At 34.3% G+C, this 18182-nt stretch overlaps 1 protein-coding gene across 1 annotated transcript; it reads left to right on the top strand.

The window, feature by feature from the left end:
- Positions 1 to 23: 23 nt before the first annotated feature.
- Positions 24 to 17852, top strand: LOC132724486 (nucleoporin Nup37-like). The gene is made up of 7 exons (XM_060709359.1): positions 24 to 224; positions 9976 to 10100; positions 10655 to 10727; positions 11247 to 11432; positions 11992 to 12176; positions 12747 to 12882; positions 17694 to 17852. Exons 1-7 carry the CDS (start codon positions 78 to 80, stop codon positions 17772 to 17774), a joined length of 933 nt encoding a protein of 310 aa, XP_060565342.1. The 5' UTR covers positions 24 to 77; the 3' UTR covers positions 17775 to 17852.
- The last annotated feature ends 330 nt before the right edge of the window (positions 17853 to 18182 follow it).

Genomic DNA, 18182 nt, shown 5'->3' with positions numbered 1-18182 from the left:
AACTGTCAAACGGAAATAATTTAGTGGTCTTATAGAACTCTTCTCAAAGAAGGTAGCCGGCAAAAATAAAAATTAAAATGATAGAATCTGGTAAAAATCCAGATTTTGAGATACCTACTGAAGATATAACATATGTTGTTGAATTTTGTAATACAGAAACAAGTTCCCATCTTCTAGCCGCGGGTACAGATTCGAAAGTTTCAGTATACCTTTGTAAATTCAAGGTATAATTGTTTTATCACATGTTTTCACGAGAATTATGAAAAACAAAATCCCATAAACTGATAAAATTTTCAAACAAGTCTCCTAAGAGAATTAAAAGATTACATATTCAAAAACGTAAACAAGTATTATCTGTAATAGCGAGCTCGACGAGCTGGCCCGAAGGGCTAGTCAAAATATATTGACGTGCCAAAGCTTGATTCTGAGATATTTTCGTTCTGGGGCAGAATCTCGCTTTAACGTCAAAACCAAAAGGAGACCTTTCTGTGGTGAAAACGTGGATTTCGATGTTAATGTAATAATGCAGACAATTTAAACTAAGAATCTATTCAACAATACAATTTTAAGGAATCAACAGCACAAAAAGTGCTAGACTATCAACTTAGAAGTAAGTAAACCACGTTAGTTTCATTTCACCGTCTCGTTTGTGTACCAACGCCGCCATATTGTGATGTTGCTACAGTAATGTAACATGTACGCTAAAAATCGATATTGTTCGGTACCGTGCGTGAATGTTGTCATTTTTTTTGCGTGACAAAAAAAAATATGAAAAAACTGTTAAACTGTTAAACAGTGCTTATTATTCTTTAATGTTGTTATTATTAATTATATTTATTGCTACATTAAAATAAATCGCCAGGAAATAAGCTTTAACTATTTTTTCTAATTGATTGAAATCTTTAAAATGATGCGGAGAAACTTTTAATTTAGACCTCTTTTTTATAAACATGTTTATTAAAGGATAAACAAATACTGTATTTCATTAAAATTTATATTGTCACCACTCTGTAGTATTATCTATGTTAGAATAATTATGTTAGTTACAACTTGCTGCGTATTAAAATCAGCAACTCCTTGCCTAGAAAGATTTGTTTTCCAAACGTGCATTACGCTATGAAAGATTTTTTGAATTCAAATGGTAATTCTTGCGTTAATTTTTCCTTTCTCAACAGTTTTCAGAAAAGTAAAACTCGTTACGCCGAGCGCGCCCATTTTTCGTTTGTCTGCGTGTACATGTACCATTTATCCTTGTAATAAAAGACTATAATCATAGCATGCCGTAATGGCCTGGGTATTTGGGTGTTGTTTAAGCGATGTTCCCAGAAAAGTTTTTGTTCCGGAATAGAAAAATATATCAACCATGTATTTATTTTTGAAACGTTACGTGTCAACTATTCCACAACGCCGACACCGGTACGCTGACCAATATACACTTCGGAAATGTTGACACTGCGCAGTTCTGTTTCTTCCTTGCTTAAATTATTTGTGTCAACTTAAAATTTATAAGATTAAGTTTTAGATAAATTTGATTTAAAGAAAAGTATTTAAATTAGAGCCGTGATTCCTATCCGGAATCAGTTAAACAATTTTCCATGCTGACATGGTCCAAATTGTAAAGAAAAAAAGTTATTTTTAGATTGTAATTACATATATTTATTTTTCAATTTATAATTATAAATATACTTGATGATTCATTTTAAAGACGATGATCTTATGCTTTAATTTCTTTCTATAATTCATTTATGAAAATTGTTTAAACGGTGGTAAGAATTTAAATGTGTTACGGCCACGAGTTTCCTCTGTATATTTTCCCGGCTCTGAATTAACGCAAGATATACCAACTTTTTAAGTTTTGAGTTGTGACATTTAATATTTAGAAACTATTTTCTGGTTTTCTATCTAAATTCACTAGAATGTTAAAAATTATTGGAAAAAAAGAACTGAAGAGGCGCCGTGTTTTCTTGCCGATTTTAAAAGTTCGTTTTCCAAAGCAACAACTTTAATACTTAGGGCAGTAGCAATCTGTATCATATTATTGTTTAAAATTAGTAAACGTGTTGCATAACCCTTAAATCTTATATGATTGGACAAGAATCAAAGAAATCACAGACACTTTGGGTGTGTAACTCAAAACGCCTTTAAAATCCAAATGAAATGTATATTTGTCAACGTTGGGGTGCCACGTTTGAATTTGTCAAAAGATTTTGTAAATGGAGTAAAACGGCGATAATTTCGATGTTTATTTCGGCTGTTGCGTTGTTTATATTGATGTGGAAGTTTAAAATTGACCATCATCATGAAAAATTATATCTTCTGTGTCTGTGGGCCAAAGGATTATGTGAACATTTGGAAACGGAATAAAATACATGGTGTTTTTGACGGTAGATTTGCGGTTTTTTTTTCCGGCGAACATTTTTATCTTGTGTATTTATTATAGACGTTGAAATATGATTTTTTTTCAAATCGGCTTATATTAAGTATTCTTATATATATAATATATATACATTGATCAGTACATGTGCTGGGATTGACAAATATGCATTTCTTTATTTTTTAAATCGTTTTGAGCTCCACACCCTACACCTCTGTGGCGCAGCGTTTTGTTTATGTAACATTGTAAAATAACCGCCTTGATTCTTCAAATCGCACTTCGCCATGTGTAAATAATTTTCTAAGACGCCATAAAAGTGAAATGTATGGAATAAATCTTTACTGTATACCAACATTATGAAAGTCTTTTGCAAAAACAAAAAAACAACAACAAAAAAAAATGAAGCGGGCACCTGTTTCATGAAATAAATTTCCGAGTATTTTGCCCTGTACCACCGGTCATTTTTAAAACAATATCATACCTACGTGTGTGTGCGTGTGTGTGTTTTTCTTTCGAAAATAATTTTCAGAAAGCTTTTTGGAATAAACTAGCAAGAATTATGGACCTGCGTGGTTAAGAAAATAATAATAAAAAAATCACATGGAATGTTGTTTCCGCACATACATGTATAATGTCGAGGCACACGTTTGACATTTATTCGTTTTATACCGCGTTTGAAATTTATTCGTTTTATTATTGATAAAAATATTTTGAAATTGAAAATATCGTTTAATAGTTAATCAACATTAATATAAATAACAGACTGTCAAATTCCTTAGAATGGCGTCCTCTCGTAGTCGCTAAGGCACTAGGAATCCGTTCGTTGCTCTTTAAACATATAAACCTTGTGTTTCTGCTATTAACATATTCCTATTTGTCATCAATAATCGTGGGGAAAAAATCTAAAGTTACCAATAGGTCCATGTCCGTATATTTACTGGGAAAGCTGAACGAAATAATTTTTTTATTAACTAGAAAATATTTTTGTGAGGAGTCCATTTACAGAGTAGGCATTTCTAAAAAGATAATGTAATTCTGATATTTCTAAGAACGCTCTAAAAATAACGAATAAGTTTTTGCATCTTCCCCAATAAAATAATATTTTCATCCTTTCATAGTTTTTTTTGCGTAAATATAACATTAAAACTTAATATTTTACTAAGAGTGTTACGGCGTTTCTCAGTAACGCAGTACCGCATACACACCAGTGTAGTAATCAACAGTGTTTTTGTCACGTGACATTAGCGGCGATGTCTGTATTTTGATGGTTCATTGTGTTTACTTTTCTATCAAAATCTTTATGTTAGGAATATTTTCACAAATAAAACATGAAATTGATGTAGAAATGAATAATCTTTAAAGGTATCGTAACAAATTTATTAAAATATGAATTCTAATACGATTTTAGACGATCCAAAGCTTGCGCTCAAAATCCCGGCGCAAATTTCACCACAGAAAAGGTACTTTTTATGTTGTACGTAGAGGCGAGATATTGCCCAGACACGAAAATAGCACAATATCTCGTCACGGAGTACAATAAGTTGGACTACCCGAAGGGCCTGCTCGCAAAGCGAGCTTTACTGTAACGCGAGTACCTGCTAAGTGATGATTTTGAAAACTTTCGTCAAAAGTACCGAATTGGACACATCGCAACCTTTCGAATTTAAAGATAACGATAAAAACTGAGGAATTCTGACTGAAAACGGATGTGTAGACTGGTCACCCGCGCACGTCTATGGGAACCATAATTAGACAGGGAACCAGAATAACAGAAGCTGTGTATAAAATATCGAATGATAAAATGAAAATCAAAGGCGCCATTTTGTTTGAAATCTGATAAATAAAAACAATTTTTTGACGAATTTTGTTGTGAAAACTATCTAGAATGAAAGAAAATGGGTTAACTAAGAAAATGAATCCGAACACCAATATCTTTTATTCAGTCGTTAACGCTGTACAGACGTTTAAAGTATTGTTTACGTGACGTCACAATGTAGCGCCAAACAGCATGTGCAAAACAAACATATCAAGTACGCTATTTTAATGTCGCAAACGTTTTAAGTTTTACATTTATTTCACTGTAAATAATCTTTATTTCGCTTGAAAAAATATAGAGTGAAATAAAATAAACAAGGTTATTATCAACATTTTCAAAACTCGTTATTCATTTCACGACAGGGGCGGAGACATATTTAACACAGTACGTGTGACGTCACACATTTACAGGGTTCTCTCTTTTTTGGTCAAAATTAGTTTGCGCCAACAAATTCGCCAATCAGAAAAAGTTGAAGCCAATACTGGCAATAGCTCCAAAGTTGGAGCCATTAATTTTGCAAGGGAGACATGCCTATCTTTTCTAAGATATGCTAGCAGTTATCACCTAATTTCATTTTATATCATCAGTCTTCGAAATTAACGCCAGTCCGAGGCCACTAAATTAAGCATCGGTCCTGTGACTATTGCAAGGTTGATGGTCCGACGGACCTATAGATTTTTTGTCATGAAAAATATTTTAAGAAAAATTCATCAAAATAATGAAGCAGGGTTCTCTAAAAGATTAATCTTTTTGCTTTTTTTGCAAATGAAACCCATCAATTCTGTCCTAAATGTTCAAAACACAGCGAGAGATGTCTAAATTGCATTGAGTAATGGAGGCCGCCATTTTTGTCTTGGATATTTTACGTACCGCACCTTACAGTTACGGAAATTAAACCATCGATTATTATGGTCATTATTTAGCTATGATTTTGTGATTATTGAGTTAAGTAAATATTTTGTGTGAAAGTGATTTGTTTGAAGCTAATTGCTTTGTTCATGTTCAATTAAAGTCAATTTAGCCTAAACATTTGGTCCTTAAATATTTTTCAAAGCTGTCAACATAGTGCCAAGAATACAAGACGTATTATGCTTCTTTCAAAATTATCAAGGGAAGCATGATAAAGTGTTTTCCTGTACCCATCAATTTATTACCTATCAATGTATTTGGTCCGGCTAAAAATCATCAGGTCCAGTAAGATTTGATATTTTACTGGCCCAAATGTCCTGTTCTTTTTAAAGTTTTTCGTGAAGACTGTATCATTATGATTACAAACAGTACACATATTCATGATATTTCATTTTATTACAGCTGCAACATGTTTATTATCTAAAATATAGACATAGTAAGTATTATGTGGTTTTCAAATTCAATTTAAATAAATGCACATAAAAGTAATCAAAGCATCATGTTTAGTCAGTAATGAGGTTGGGAGGTCTTGTTTTCCACCATTTTTAGCTCTACTATACGAAGTAAATGGAGAGCTGTCCTACTCGCCCTGGCGTCCGCGTCCAGATTTCAGATTAAAGTTTTGGTGCAATAAAATATTTTTCACTATAACTTTGTCATTTCTTAAGGTATCAACTTCAAACTTCAAATATATGTTCCTTATCATCAACCACATCTTATGTGACAAGGTTCATAACTCTAGCACCAATATTTTTAGATTTATCTCCCCTTGAACTTAGAATTTTCCTTAAAAAATACTATTTTTAGCTCGACTATTCGATAAGAATAAGTAGAGCTATTGTAGTCACCCGAGCGTCGGCGTCGGCGTTGGTGTCCGCGTCGGCGTAACCACTTATGTTAAAGTTTTTGTAATAGTTCAAATATTTTCAAAGTCCATTGACATATGGCTTTGAAACTTTGCAAACTTGTTCACCATCATGACCCCAACCTGTAGACAGGAGGAGGTAACTCTATCAAGCATTTTGACAGAATTATGCCCCTTTTTTGACTTAGAATTTACATTAAAGTTTTTGTAATAGTTCAAATATTTTCAAAGTCCATTGACATATGGCTTTGAAACTTTGCACACTTGTTCACCATTATGACCCCAACCTGTAGACAGGAGGAGGTAACTGTATCAAGAATTTTGACAGAATTATGCCCCTTTTTCGACTTAGAATTTACGTTAAAGTTTTGTAGTAGTTCAAATATTTTCAAAGTCCATTGACATATGGCTTTGGAACTTTGCACACTTGTTCACCATTATGACCCCAACCTGTAAACAGGAGGAGGTAACTGTATCAAGCATTTTGACAGAATTATGCCCCTTTTTCGACTTAGAATTTACGTTAAAGTTTTTGTAATAGTTCAAATATTTTCAAAGTCCATTGACATATGGCTTTGAAACTTTGCACACTTGTTCACCATCATTACCCCAACCTGTAAACAGGAGGAGGTAATTGTATCAAGCATTTTTTTTTACTATCAAGCACTAAGAATAGTCGAGCGTTGCTGTCCTACCGACAGCTCTTGTTTACTGTTACTTCTTTATTTCTTAAGGGATCAACCTCATACTTAAAATATATGTACTTTATCATCATCTCCATCTTATGTGACAAGGTTCATAACTCTAGCACCAATATTTTTAGATTTATCTCCCCTTGAACTGAGATTTTTCTTTAAAAAATATTATTTTTTACTGTAACTTATTTATTTCTAAAGGGATCAACTTCATACTTCAAATAAATGTACCTTATCATCATCCACATCTTATGTGACAAAGTTCATAACTCTAGCACCAATATTGCAAGAATTATCTCCCCATCAACTTAGATTTTTTTACTAGAAAATGTTGTTTTTTACTCTAACCTTTTTAGTTTTAAAGGTATCTACCTCAAACTTTAAATACTTATTCCTTATAATCAATTATATTATATGTGACAATCTTCATAACTCTTGAAGTAATTTTTACAGATTTATCTCTCTTTGAACTTAGGATTTTCTTTAAGAAATATTATAACTTTGTTTCTTTTTAAGGTATCTAATTCAAACTTCAAATATATACTTCTTATCATTACATACATGTTGTGTGACAAGGTTCATAACTCTAGCGTGACTATTTCTAGAATTATTTCCCTTGATCTTGGAATTTGTTTTAACAAATGTTATTTTTTTACTATAACTTAATACATAATTATACATAATTGATTTTTCTTTCATAGTTTTGTCCTGCTTACTGCGTCCAGTATTTTATTAGTCGAGCTTGGCTGTCTCCTGTGACAGCTCTTGTTGCCTATAGCAGTTCTTATCACTTATTTACTCTCACTGACTGAACTGAGCCAAGATCTTTCCAGCTTCTACCTGACGTTCTGATGATCTACAGATACAAAATAAAAAAAAAAACATTACTGTAAACTGACTTCATCTTAAAATCACTGAGATCAAAAAATGAAATAGATACTACCGGTAAGTCTTTTTAACAGTGAAGAATATTGTTTTTTTAATAGGGTTTGCATGTGATTAGACACTTCAGCACTTTACATGCAGATATTAAGATATTAACACTGCAGTTAAAAGTGGCTTTAGATCAATCTTTAGTGAAATTATTCTTTTAATTGTCATCCGATTTAACATTTCAAAGTGTAATTATTTTTAATCAGTTGACGAGTCAACTTACATAAAGTTCAATGTTTGTTAACATCACGGAAGATCTTTCATTTCTCTGATTCGCCACTAACACCAGTTGACCACACATGTAATTATCAGTGCTCCAAGTCAGATAAGTAAAGACGTAAATTGTTCTAATTAACATATTGACACTTTCATCTTGACATATTCCCGAAGTGTCACACTATTGATGACATAATTGATGATATAGTTTGATAAACAAACTAATAGCGTGTGACCTTTCACATTTGGGCCGCTTTACATGTAATTGATGCGACCGCTTGTGATATTTAAGTGTACTAGTTGTCGGATACTTTTATCGTATGGTGGCTCCACTTAAATTTGCCAATTAAAGATTTTATGTGCCAGAATTAATATTTTGGGCATTTGGTGCCATTGGCAAGGACCGACAGCGGGAACCCTGAATTAAAATTGACTTACATTGTTATGGTAGACAGATGTTTCACATAATGACATCAAGACAATTCGCTCCCATTCATAAGTTTTCATTCATAAAAGACAGAAAGGCGAATTTTAGATTTCAAAGAATGTATTTTATCAAGTATTTGTAGAGTTGTTGCCCTTGACTGAGTAAAAACTGTTTTATCATGTTGTGTTATTTGTTCCTTCAATGAGTGCTTGAGTTAGAATCAACCAACTTTGCAGGAATAATGATCAACATCACTATGAAGCTATGCACCTGGGATTTTGCATTTGAATGTTTTTTAGCTCACCAGAGCCGAAGCTTTCCATTCACAACATCAATTTCCATTCACTAGTACTACCCTCCCAAAATGTCCCAGACATTGTCTTGGAAACACATGACTGCCACAGAGGCATTCGAGAGATGATTTTGTCCATGTGAAAATATTATTCTGACAAAAAACGAATCATACAGTGTCAGCAACTGTTATTTGCAAATAGCAAGAATAATTGCCTTCTGACAGGCATTAATTAACTCCATTTAGTGCTTGAACACAATGAAAATAACTGCTGAACATGAGGTGATCAAGTCAATGGTCCATGTCTTGGTTCAGAACTGTTTACTATTAATTAGGGGAGAAGATGTATAAGCAGCCAGATAACTCAGTTTGTAGAGATGCAGAACATTACTCTGAGAATCCTGGTTTAAGTCCTGGTCTGGCTGCTTATTTTTATCAGCCTGTGACATTTGGCACCTAACATAGTGCCATGACTACATGAAATCAGAGTTTTATTCAATTTGCTCTGCAACCCTGAGATATTCAAGGATGAACTTCAATGTAGCAGGGGAGTATGTCACAGTTTAAAACTAACGGTTCATTATGTAGGGGAGAAGGTCCCTTTGGATACTGGAGACTGTTGAACACCAGATACCATTAATTAGTTAGCTCCAATAAAAGGGGATAGCAGGAATTTGCTTATATATTGTAGCTGTCAAATGCTTCCATAAGGGATAAACATTTCTGTAATTGCAGACTCAACCCATTTTAATTACCAACATATTTCCACAGGTAAAATCACTTGTACACTGGTAAGTATGAAAGAACTTGAACATTTCACAAATTGAACAAATGAACTAAAATGCTTGCTCTGTTCTTTAGATTCTCATCAGTGACATAGTTTCAGTCTAAAGTGTATGAAACTTGATAAAAAGGGCAATAGTGGGCATTAGTGGCAAATGATACAGAAAAGTTTTTTTTTAACAGTTACATGTCAAAAGAATAGAACTCACTTATAGAAAACTGACTGTAGTGCACACTGGGATACAAGGAACTCTCAGTCTGGGTCCCAATTGCCCCTTTCTTTGTCTTATATTGAAATCTTTATTTATAGCATACTCACATAAACATAAACTCTGAGAAAATTTCATTACCAAAAACTGCATAATTATTATTACTTTAATTGTCATGATTTTTCACCTTTAATAAAAGATAACTCTTCCCAAAGGAAATTTTCTTTAAAATTATGCAGTTTTCCCAAAAAATCTGAACTTAGCCGGCTTTTTTACATCCCAACTAAGCAATTTTAAGAATATCTTTTCCCAAAATCAAGAGATAAAAGCTTCTTCCCAATTAAGTGAGAAAACCCAATGATTGGTCAAAATGAAACAATTTGGAATATTCCAACAAAATTACATGGGACAATGATAAGAGTTATGATAAGTCTAATGTGATTTTTTCTTTTTCAGGAAGAGGACGATGATGTTGAAGATTTTGACTATGAACGACTCGCTGAATTTCAGAATGGTTGCCGGGCAACAGCAATAGCATGGAGTCCAGAAACAACCATCACCTCCTTGCCTAAAGTTCTCAGGTAAATGTAAGAAGATTCGCTGGGTCAGCATATCTGCAAAGATTATGAAAAGCATTCAAAAGTATTTTCCTAGAATTTCATAAATGAGTGAACAATGTTTTTTTATATGAATCAAGGATTAACTGGATAAATGTGAAACACTTCTAACATGGCTATCAATGATGTTTCACCTTGTATAACAGCGGGCTGTAATAGGCCTCTTCTCTTTCCAATTTGAAATTTTGTTTAGTTTATTCAGAATATATCTTGAGTAGGAAACTTTAATGTAGACACACTCTTGAATCTGTTCCTGGATCTCAACAGTACTGAGCAATAAGTTTCTAACTCATAGAAACAAGGCAGTCGACGAGTCTTAGATCACTAATCAGAAGTGTTAACCACTTGGCCATGCCGTCACTCTTCTTTGCTTATTACGGTTACAGTAGTCATTCATTCTTATGCAATATCTCTGAAATGGGGTTGGATACTCTGTATATCAATCCAAAAGTTGTAAAGGTATTTATGGAAGGCACTTTATGTTGTAATTTGTTTCAATGAAATCATATTTGTTACAGATTTGCTGTAGCTGGAAGTGACAGAAGAATTCGGGTTTTTACCACAGATTTGAAAGGAAATGACTCCGTAGAAGTAAATATTCTTGTATTGTTTTAATTTTCATAGGGCTGCTACATGTATATACAGTACATATTTTGAAGAAAAAATGCTTGACTGTCTGTCTTGTCAAATTTTGTTTTGATTTTTTTTAATAACAATGTTTACTAAGAATGGTTGAATTCTAAAATGTTAAAAAAACAGATGTAGACCCCTGGCATGAAATTCACCGAAATATGTTTTCATTAGAAGCTTATTCATTGTTAGTTTTGTGTCTAATTCAGTGAGCCTGTACATATTTTGAAAAATTTCCCTTAATATGTTGAATGGTTTTGTCCATGTTGGCAAGTCCATTTAAGATATTTAGCTGGTTAAGGTATGTGATTACCTTGTAGCATACACTGGTCCACAAACAATGTGTATGTTCTCATTAAAAGATGTGATTTCTAGTGTCAAATATTGTGTTCAAGTCAAAAACCCATGTGATGACCCATCCTCTGTCCCTCAAAAAAAGTCAGCAACGATATTTACACTGATTATTTTTTTCAATTTCAGATATTAGAAGGACACACAGACTTTGTGAATTCAGTGACCTTTGACCCTGACACGGGAGACCAGCTTGCTAGTGTAGGGGATGACAGGTGGTGCCAGATCTGGGATAGAGATGGAAACAAACAGTTGAAGTTTCCCCTTGGTGCCCCAGGAATGTCAGTTTGTTGGCATAGAGAGGAACCAATGAAGGTAGAGAAATAACATGTACTCACCATTGCCCCCTGCATTTACTGCTGATACAGATCTTATGTCGGGTCTTTATGACATAACATATTTGTTGGGGCCATCTGGTTAGCTCAATAGGTAGAGCTACTGTGGACAGTGAATCGGGTGATTTGGGTTCAATTCCCGGACGGTGCAGGTCACTTTCATTGTGATTGATCAATGGAATCCTTTTAACGGTCATTTGCACTGTACCTCTGCTCTAGCATGTACAGAAGTAATTAGTTCTTTTCAAAAGTGAATGCAACTGGTACTGGTAAACTGCTTGCAGTGGTTGAACCCCACTTACCGCTACATATTTGTTGCTGGTTGGCTCTTTAACAAAACTGAAAATATAGAATTAATTCATAAATGTATTGAAAGTTTGTTTTCATAAAGATAAAAAAAGCTATTGAAATGCCATTTGAGCCGCGTCATGACAAAACCAACATAGTGCGTTTGCGACCAGCATGGATAAATTTGTATAAACTATGCTACAAAAAACATTAAACTCATGATCGTGATCAACAGTGATTTTATTATACAGGTTATGGTGGGTCAGAAAGATGGGGTTATAAAAATTTTCAGCCTTAGTGGACAACAACAGTTGATGTCTTTTGATACGGGACAGGTGCCACTGATGGAAGCTGATTGGAGTGTCGGGAATAAAGGGCTGCTTATAGGGGCTGTGGCGGGGACAGACTGGTTTATGTTTGACGTTTCCGTGTCAAGGTAAGTTTATATGTATAGGCTTGTGATGTCAGAAATATTTTACGTTGACTTACGTATTACTTAACCAGCAATTATGCAAATTCTGTCCAAGATATTGGGCTGATTTCTTATAAGGAAAGTCATTATATTGACTCAGTGTAAGTAAATGTCGGCAATGATTTATGGTTTTGGAAGAAGGCCATGACTTCCTTTACCATGGAAACATACAATTGCAATGTGATTTATACTTTTGGAACAAAAAAAATCAAAATCAAATAAAACACATAAATTTGATGAGCATGTACTACTGCACTAAATGACTTTATTCTAAGAAAAGATATAATTCATAGAAGAAAGAAGTTCTTAATAAGCTCCATGTATCAGTAGTTATGTGAGTGTTGCTGATTTACATAATGTTAAATCATTTTTTTGAATTAGTCATTATTAAGTTTGACTTGAAACATTAGGTATTTTTTTAGAGACATAATGTTGTGTATGGCATGATGTGACATTTTAACTATCACATTTTGAGTCCATTACACATAAGTGTTTATGAATAATTGATCAACTTGTATTATTATGATTCATCAGTCGTCCAGTAGAAAGACGTCAGATACATGTAGAAGGTGCGAGACATTTCCGTTGGGCGAAATGTCATGATTCCCTCGTTGCGACTGTAGGAAGACCTGGCCGCCAGATCAAAGTATTCAATACAAAACATCAACAGGTAAGCGCAGTTACTCATTGAAACATTTTGCTAACTTTTATTGTGATATTGTACTTTCGCAATGTACATTTTTTTTCTTAACAGTTAAAAGTGTTGAGAATTAACTCTCAACTTTTTCTGATAAAACCAATTTAAAGACTAGTTAAAGATGATTCAGCCTGCTTGATATGGTGTATAAAGTTTTGGACTTCATATCACAGTGTTTTTTTGTGTGGTTTAAAATTTCCAATTAAAGACTTCAGTCAGTCCTGTACTTCTGTTGCCTCTAAATAAAGACTACATGTAGAAAACCTGTCCCATGGTTACCATATTACTGACTTGTTTGAACAATGATTATACAGATATAGGTAAATCTTTCAAAATTCTTGGAATTTTCCTAGTCTTTTTTTTTTTTTTTTTGTATAAAAAAAACCCAGATTTTTTTGTTATTTTTACAACCATCAATTCAAGGGAGGTAATAAAAGAATTTAATATTGTTTATTTAATTGGGTTATCTGTACTGACCAGAATTTAAGCTGTATGATAATAATATATAGGTGTGAAATAGGGCTGTAATGAATGTCCAAACTCTAGCCGAACTCTCGGTACATCGCGAATTTTGTCATGAATTTTGGACACGAATATTTGCGTGCTTTTGTATCGCCAGATTCACATTTTTAGCTCACCTGTCACAAAGTGACAGGGTGAGCTTTTGTGATCGCTTTTCGTCCGGCGTCCGTCGTCCGTCCGTCCGTCGTCCGGCGTCCGTAAACTTTTACTTTAAATGACATCTCCTCATAAACCACAAGGCCAATTTCATCCAAACTTCACAGGAATGTTCCTTTGGTGGTCACCTTTAAAAATTGTTCAAAGAATTTAATTCCATGCAGAACTCTGGTTGCCATGGCAACCGAAAGAAAAAACTTTAAATATCTTCTTTTAAAAAACCATAAGAGCTAGAGCTTAGATATTTGGCATGAAACATCTTCTAGTGAGTGTCTACCAAGTTTGTTCAAATAAAAGCCCTGGGGTCAAAATTGGCCCCGCCCCGGGGGGTCATTGATTTTCCCTATATGCATATAGTGAAAACTTAAAAAATCTTCTTTTTAAAGAACTCAAAGAGCTATGGCTAAGATATTGAGCATCAAACATGTTCTAATAGGTGTCTATCAAGTTTGTTCAAAGAAAAGCCCTGGGGTCAAAATTGGCCCCGCCCCAGGGGTCATTGATTTTCCCTATATGCATATAGTAAAAACTTAAAAAATCTTCTTTTAAAGAACCAAAAGAGTTAGAGCTAAGATATTTAGCATGAAACATGTTCTAATAAGTGTCTACCAAGTTTGTTCAAATAAAAGCCCTGGGGTCAAAATTGACCCCGCCCGGGGGGTCATTGATTTTTCCCTATATATGCATATAGTAAAAACTTAAAAATCTTCTTTTAAAGAACTCAAAGAGCTATGGTTAAGATATTTAGCATCAAAACATGTTCTAATAGGTGTCTACCAAGTTTGTTCAAATAAAAGCCCTGGGGTCAAATTGGCCCCGCCCCGGGGGTCATTGATTTTCCTTATATGTGTATAGCAAAAACTTAAAAAAATCTTTTTTGAAAAAACCCAAATAGCTAGAGTTAAGATATTAAGCATGAAACATCTTTTAGTGAGTGTCTACAAAGTTTGTTCAAATAAAAGACCTGGGGTCAAAATTGGCCCTGCCCCTGGGTCATTGATTTTCCTTATATGTGTATAGCAAAAAACTTAAAATCTTCTTTGAAAAAACCCAAATAGCTAGAGTTTAGATATTAAGCATGAAACATATTCTAGTAAGTGTCTACAAAGTTTGTTCAAATAAAACCCTGGGGTCATAACTGGCCCGGCCCCAGGCGTGTCATTGTTTTTAACTATATGTGTATAGTAAAAACTTTAAAAAAATCTTCTTTTAAATAGCCCAATGAGCTAGAGCTTAAATGTTTAGCATGAAACATTTTCTTATGGGTGTCTACCAAGTTTGTGCAAATAAAAGCCCTGGGGGTTGGGGCGGCCTATATACAGGTGAGCGACCTCAGGGCCATCACTAGTAAGTGTCTACAAAGTTTGTTCAAATAAAAACCCTGGGGTCATAACTGGCCCGGCCCCAGGCGTGTCATTGTTTTTAACTATATGTGTATAGTAAAAACTTAAAAAAAATCTTCTTTTAAATAGCCCAATGAGCTAGAGCTTAGATGTTTAGCATGAAACATTTTCTTATGGGTGTCTACCAAGTTTGTGCAAATAAAAGCCCTGGGGGTTGGGGCGGCCTATATACAGGTGAGCGACCTCAGGGCCATCATGGCCCTCTTGTTTTTTTTTGTAATCATATCTAAAAGAGAAATTCTGATATAGGTCTTGCCTTAAATCTTATATTATTAAGCTTATAAAACACACCTTTTTAGCTCACCTGTCACAAAGTGACAGGGTGAGCTTTTGTGATCGCTTTTCGTCCGGCGTCCGTCCGGCGTTCGTCCGTAAACTTTGCTTTAAATGACATCTCCTCATAAACCACTGAGCCAATTTCATCCAAACTTCACAGGAATGTTCCTTTGGTGGTCACCTTTAAAAATTGTTCAAAGAATTTAATTCCATGAAGAACTCTGGTTGCCATGGCAACCGAAAGAAAAATCTTTAAATATCTTCTTTTAAACAACCCTAAGAGCTAGAGCTTAGATATTTGGCATGAAACATCTTCTAATGAGTGTCTACCAAGTTTGTTCAAATAAAAGCCCTGGGGTCAAAATTGGCCCGCCCCGGGGGATCATTGATTTTCCCTATATGCATATAGTAAAAACTTAAAAAATCTTCTTTTAAAGAACTGTAAGAGCTAGAGCTTAGATATTTGGCATGAAACATCTTCTAGTGAATGTCTATCAAGTTTGTTCAAATAAAAGCCCTGGGGTCAAAATTGGCCCCGCCCCAGGGGGTCATTGATTTTCTCTATATTGCAATATAGTAAAAACTTAAAAATCTTCTTTTAAAGAACCCAAAGAGCTAGAGCTAAGATATTTAGCATGAAACATCTTCTAATGAGTGTCTAACCAAGTTTGTTCAAATAAAAGCCCTGAGGTCAAAATTGGCCCTGCCCCAGGGGGTCATAGATTTTCCTATATGCATATAGTAAAAACTTAAAAAATCTTCTTTTAAAGAACCCAAAGAGCTAGAGCTAAGATATTTGGCATGAAACATCTTCTAGTGAGTGTCTACCAAGTGTGTTCAAATAAAAGCCCTGGGGTCAAAATTGGCCCCGCCCCAGGGGGTCATTGATTTTCCCTATATGCATATAGTAAAAACTTAAAAAATCTTCTTTTAAAGAACCCAAAGAGCTAGAGCTAAGATATTTAGCATGAAACATGTTCTAATGGGTGTCTACCAAGTATGTTCAAATAAAAGCCCTGGGGTCAAAACTGGCCCCGCCCCGGGGGTCATTGATTTTCCTTAAATGTGTATAGCAAAAACTTAAAAATCTTCTTTGAAAAAACCCAAATAGCTAGAGTTTAGATATTAAGCATGAAAACATCTTTAAGTAAATATCTACAAAGTTTTGTTCAAATAAAAGCCCGGGGGTCAAAAACTGGCCCTGCCCCAGGGGTGTCATTGTTTTTAACTATATGTGTATAGTAAAAACTTAAAAAACTTCTTTTTAAAAAACCCAATGAGCTAGAACTTAGATGTTTAGCAAATTGAAACATCTTCTTATGGGTGTCTACCAAGTCTGTTCAAATAAACAAATAAAAGCCCTTGGGTAAAAATTGGCCCGGGGGGAGGGGGGGGCTATATACAGGTGAGCGACCTCAGGGCCATCATGGCCCTCTTGTTTAAAATATTCAGCATATTTTCATTGCCTATCCAAATTGTGTTATATATCCAAAAATAAACATTTACTGTAAAGCTAGCAACGAGAAGTTTCGCTGTAATTAACTTCAGTACAAGAAAATTACCGAAAAAATGAAATATAAGGTTTATTTGTACCGTTTGTTAATAAATGCAATGAATATTCCATTCTATGACTTTAATTTAAAAAGTATTTATATGATTACGCTAAATACTGTATTTTTGTCTGCAAAATGGACTGAGATAGTTTACCGTACAAAGATGCCCCGGCTAAATTTGTGTCAAAAGTATGGAAATACTTTGGCTTTTCTAAAATTGATGAAGCTAAAGTATTCTGTAAAACGTTCCTGTGGTAGTACTACAAAACATGATGTTTCATATGATAAGGCACCATAATGTTCACTAGTAAAGAAGTTTGATATAAAAGTATCCCTTGTAAATGTGTTCTGATATATTTTTGAATGGCTGGATTATAAAGTCTTATGTAAGATTATAATTTTACATTAAACATTTGAGCTATTTCATCATTCAGTGACGTATGGTAAATCAGTTTGTGTATTGCTCCTCTGTATCTTGAATATTATCGCCACTACCCTGACAATACACAGCTCTAGTGTGAAATAGATTTGAGCTGCGTCACGACAAAACCAACATAGTGCGTTTGCGACCAGCATGGATCCAGACCAGCCTGTGCATCCGCGCAGTCTGATCAGGATCTATGCTGTTCACTTACAAACCCTATAACAAGTAGAGAAACTGATGGCGAACAGCATGGATCCTGATCAGACTGCGCAGATGCGCAGGCTGGTCTGGATCCATGCTGGTCGAAAACGCACTATGTTGGTTGTGTCATGACGCGGCTCATTTAGTTATTTTCTGTCATGAATAAATTTTTTCTGTGGACATAGCTAAAGTGTTGTGATTTAACTTTGTATGAACTTATGGTACTTTCTTTTCATTTTTTTCCTGTAGAATCCTCTGACAATATCTCAACCGATTACATACAGTATCAGCTGGCACCAGAAAGTTACCTGCCCTTGCTGCCGGGGGTGATCACAAAGTTCATATTTATATGTTTGATTCATTGTAATATCATATATGTTTTGTAAAGTAAAGTGTAAAAATTTTGTACTGTGAATATTTGTTTTTTCTTCTGTTTGACTTCTACTCAATTGCTCAGCCTATATGTTGCTGGTGAAAGTTTAAGTGTAGCTAGCAGTAAGTAATTAATCATGGTTTTAGCAGAAGAAAGCTAGAAGCTAGAAGTAACTTCTCCAGCAGAAATCAAATCAGTAATTTCACAGGCAGCTTGAGCTTACCAAATTACTTTATGTTGTTTCTCATTGTGCTGAATTAATTTAACATTAAACCTCTTGAATTTCTTCAATAGATTTGTCTGACTGACTTCCGGAACTTTCCATATAAATGAACATTCTGCCATCAAAGTGTATATAGTGAGTG

This window comes from Ruditapes philippinarum, unplaced genomic scaffold, assembly GCF_026571515.1.
Source record: "Ruditapes philippinarum isolate M1 unplaced genomic scaffold, ASM2657151v2 ctg6754_1_1_1_1, whole genome shotgun sequence".
Taxonomy (NCBI): domain Eukaryota; kingdom Metazoa; phylum Mollusca; class Bivalvia; order Venerida; family Veneridae; genus Ruditapes; species Ruditapes philippinarum.
Note: the sequence above shows the minus strand (reverse complement) of the source record. Positions and strands in the feature narration are given on the sequence as shown.

Bases quoted from the DNA above. Each gene is read 5' to 3' on its own strand.
- LOC132724486 (XM_060709359.1), top strand. From the start codon at position 78: ATGATAGAATCTGGTAAAAATCCAGATTTTGAGATACCTACTGAAGAT. The intron at 225-9,975 runs GTATAATTGTTT...TTTCTTTTTCAG, and splicing joins TATACCTTTGTAAATTCAAG to GAAGAGGACGATGATGTTGA. The intron at 11,433-11,991 runs GTAGAGAAATAA...TTTATTATACAG, and splicing joins ATAGAGAGGAACCAATGAAG to GTTATGGTGGGTCAGAAAGA.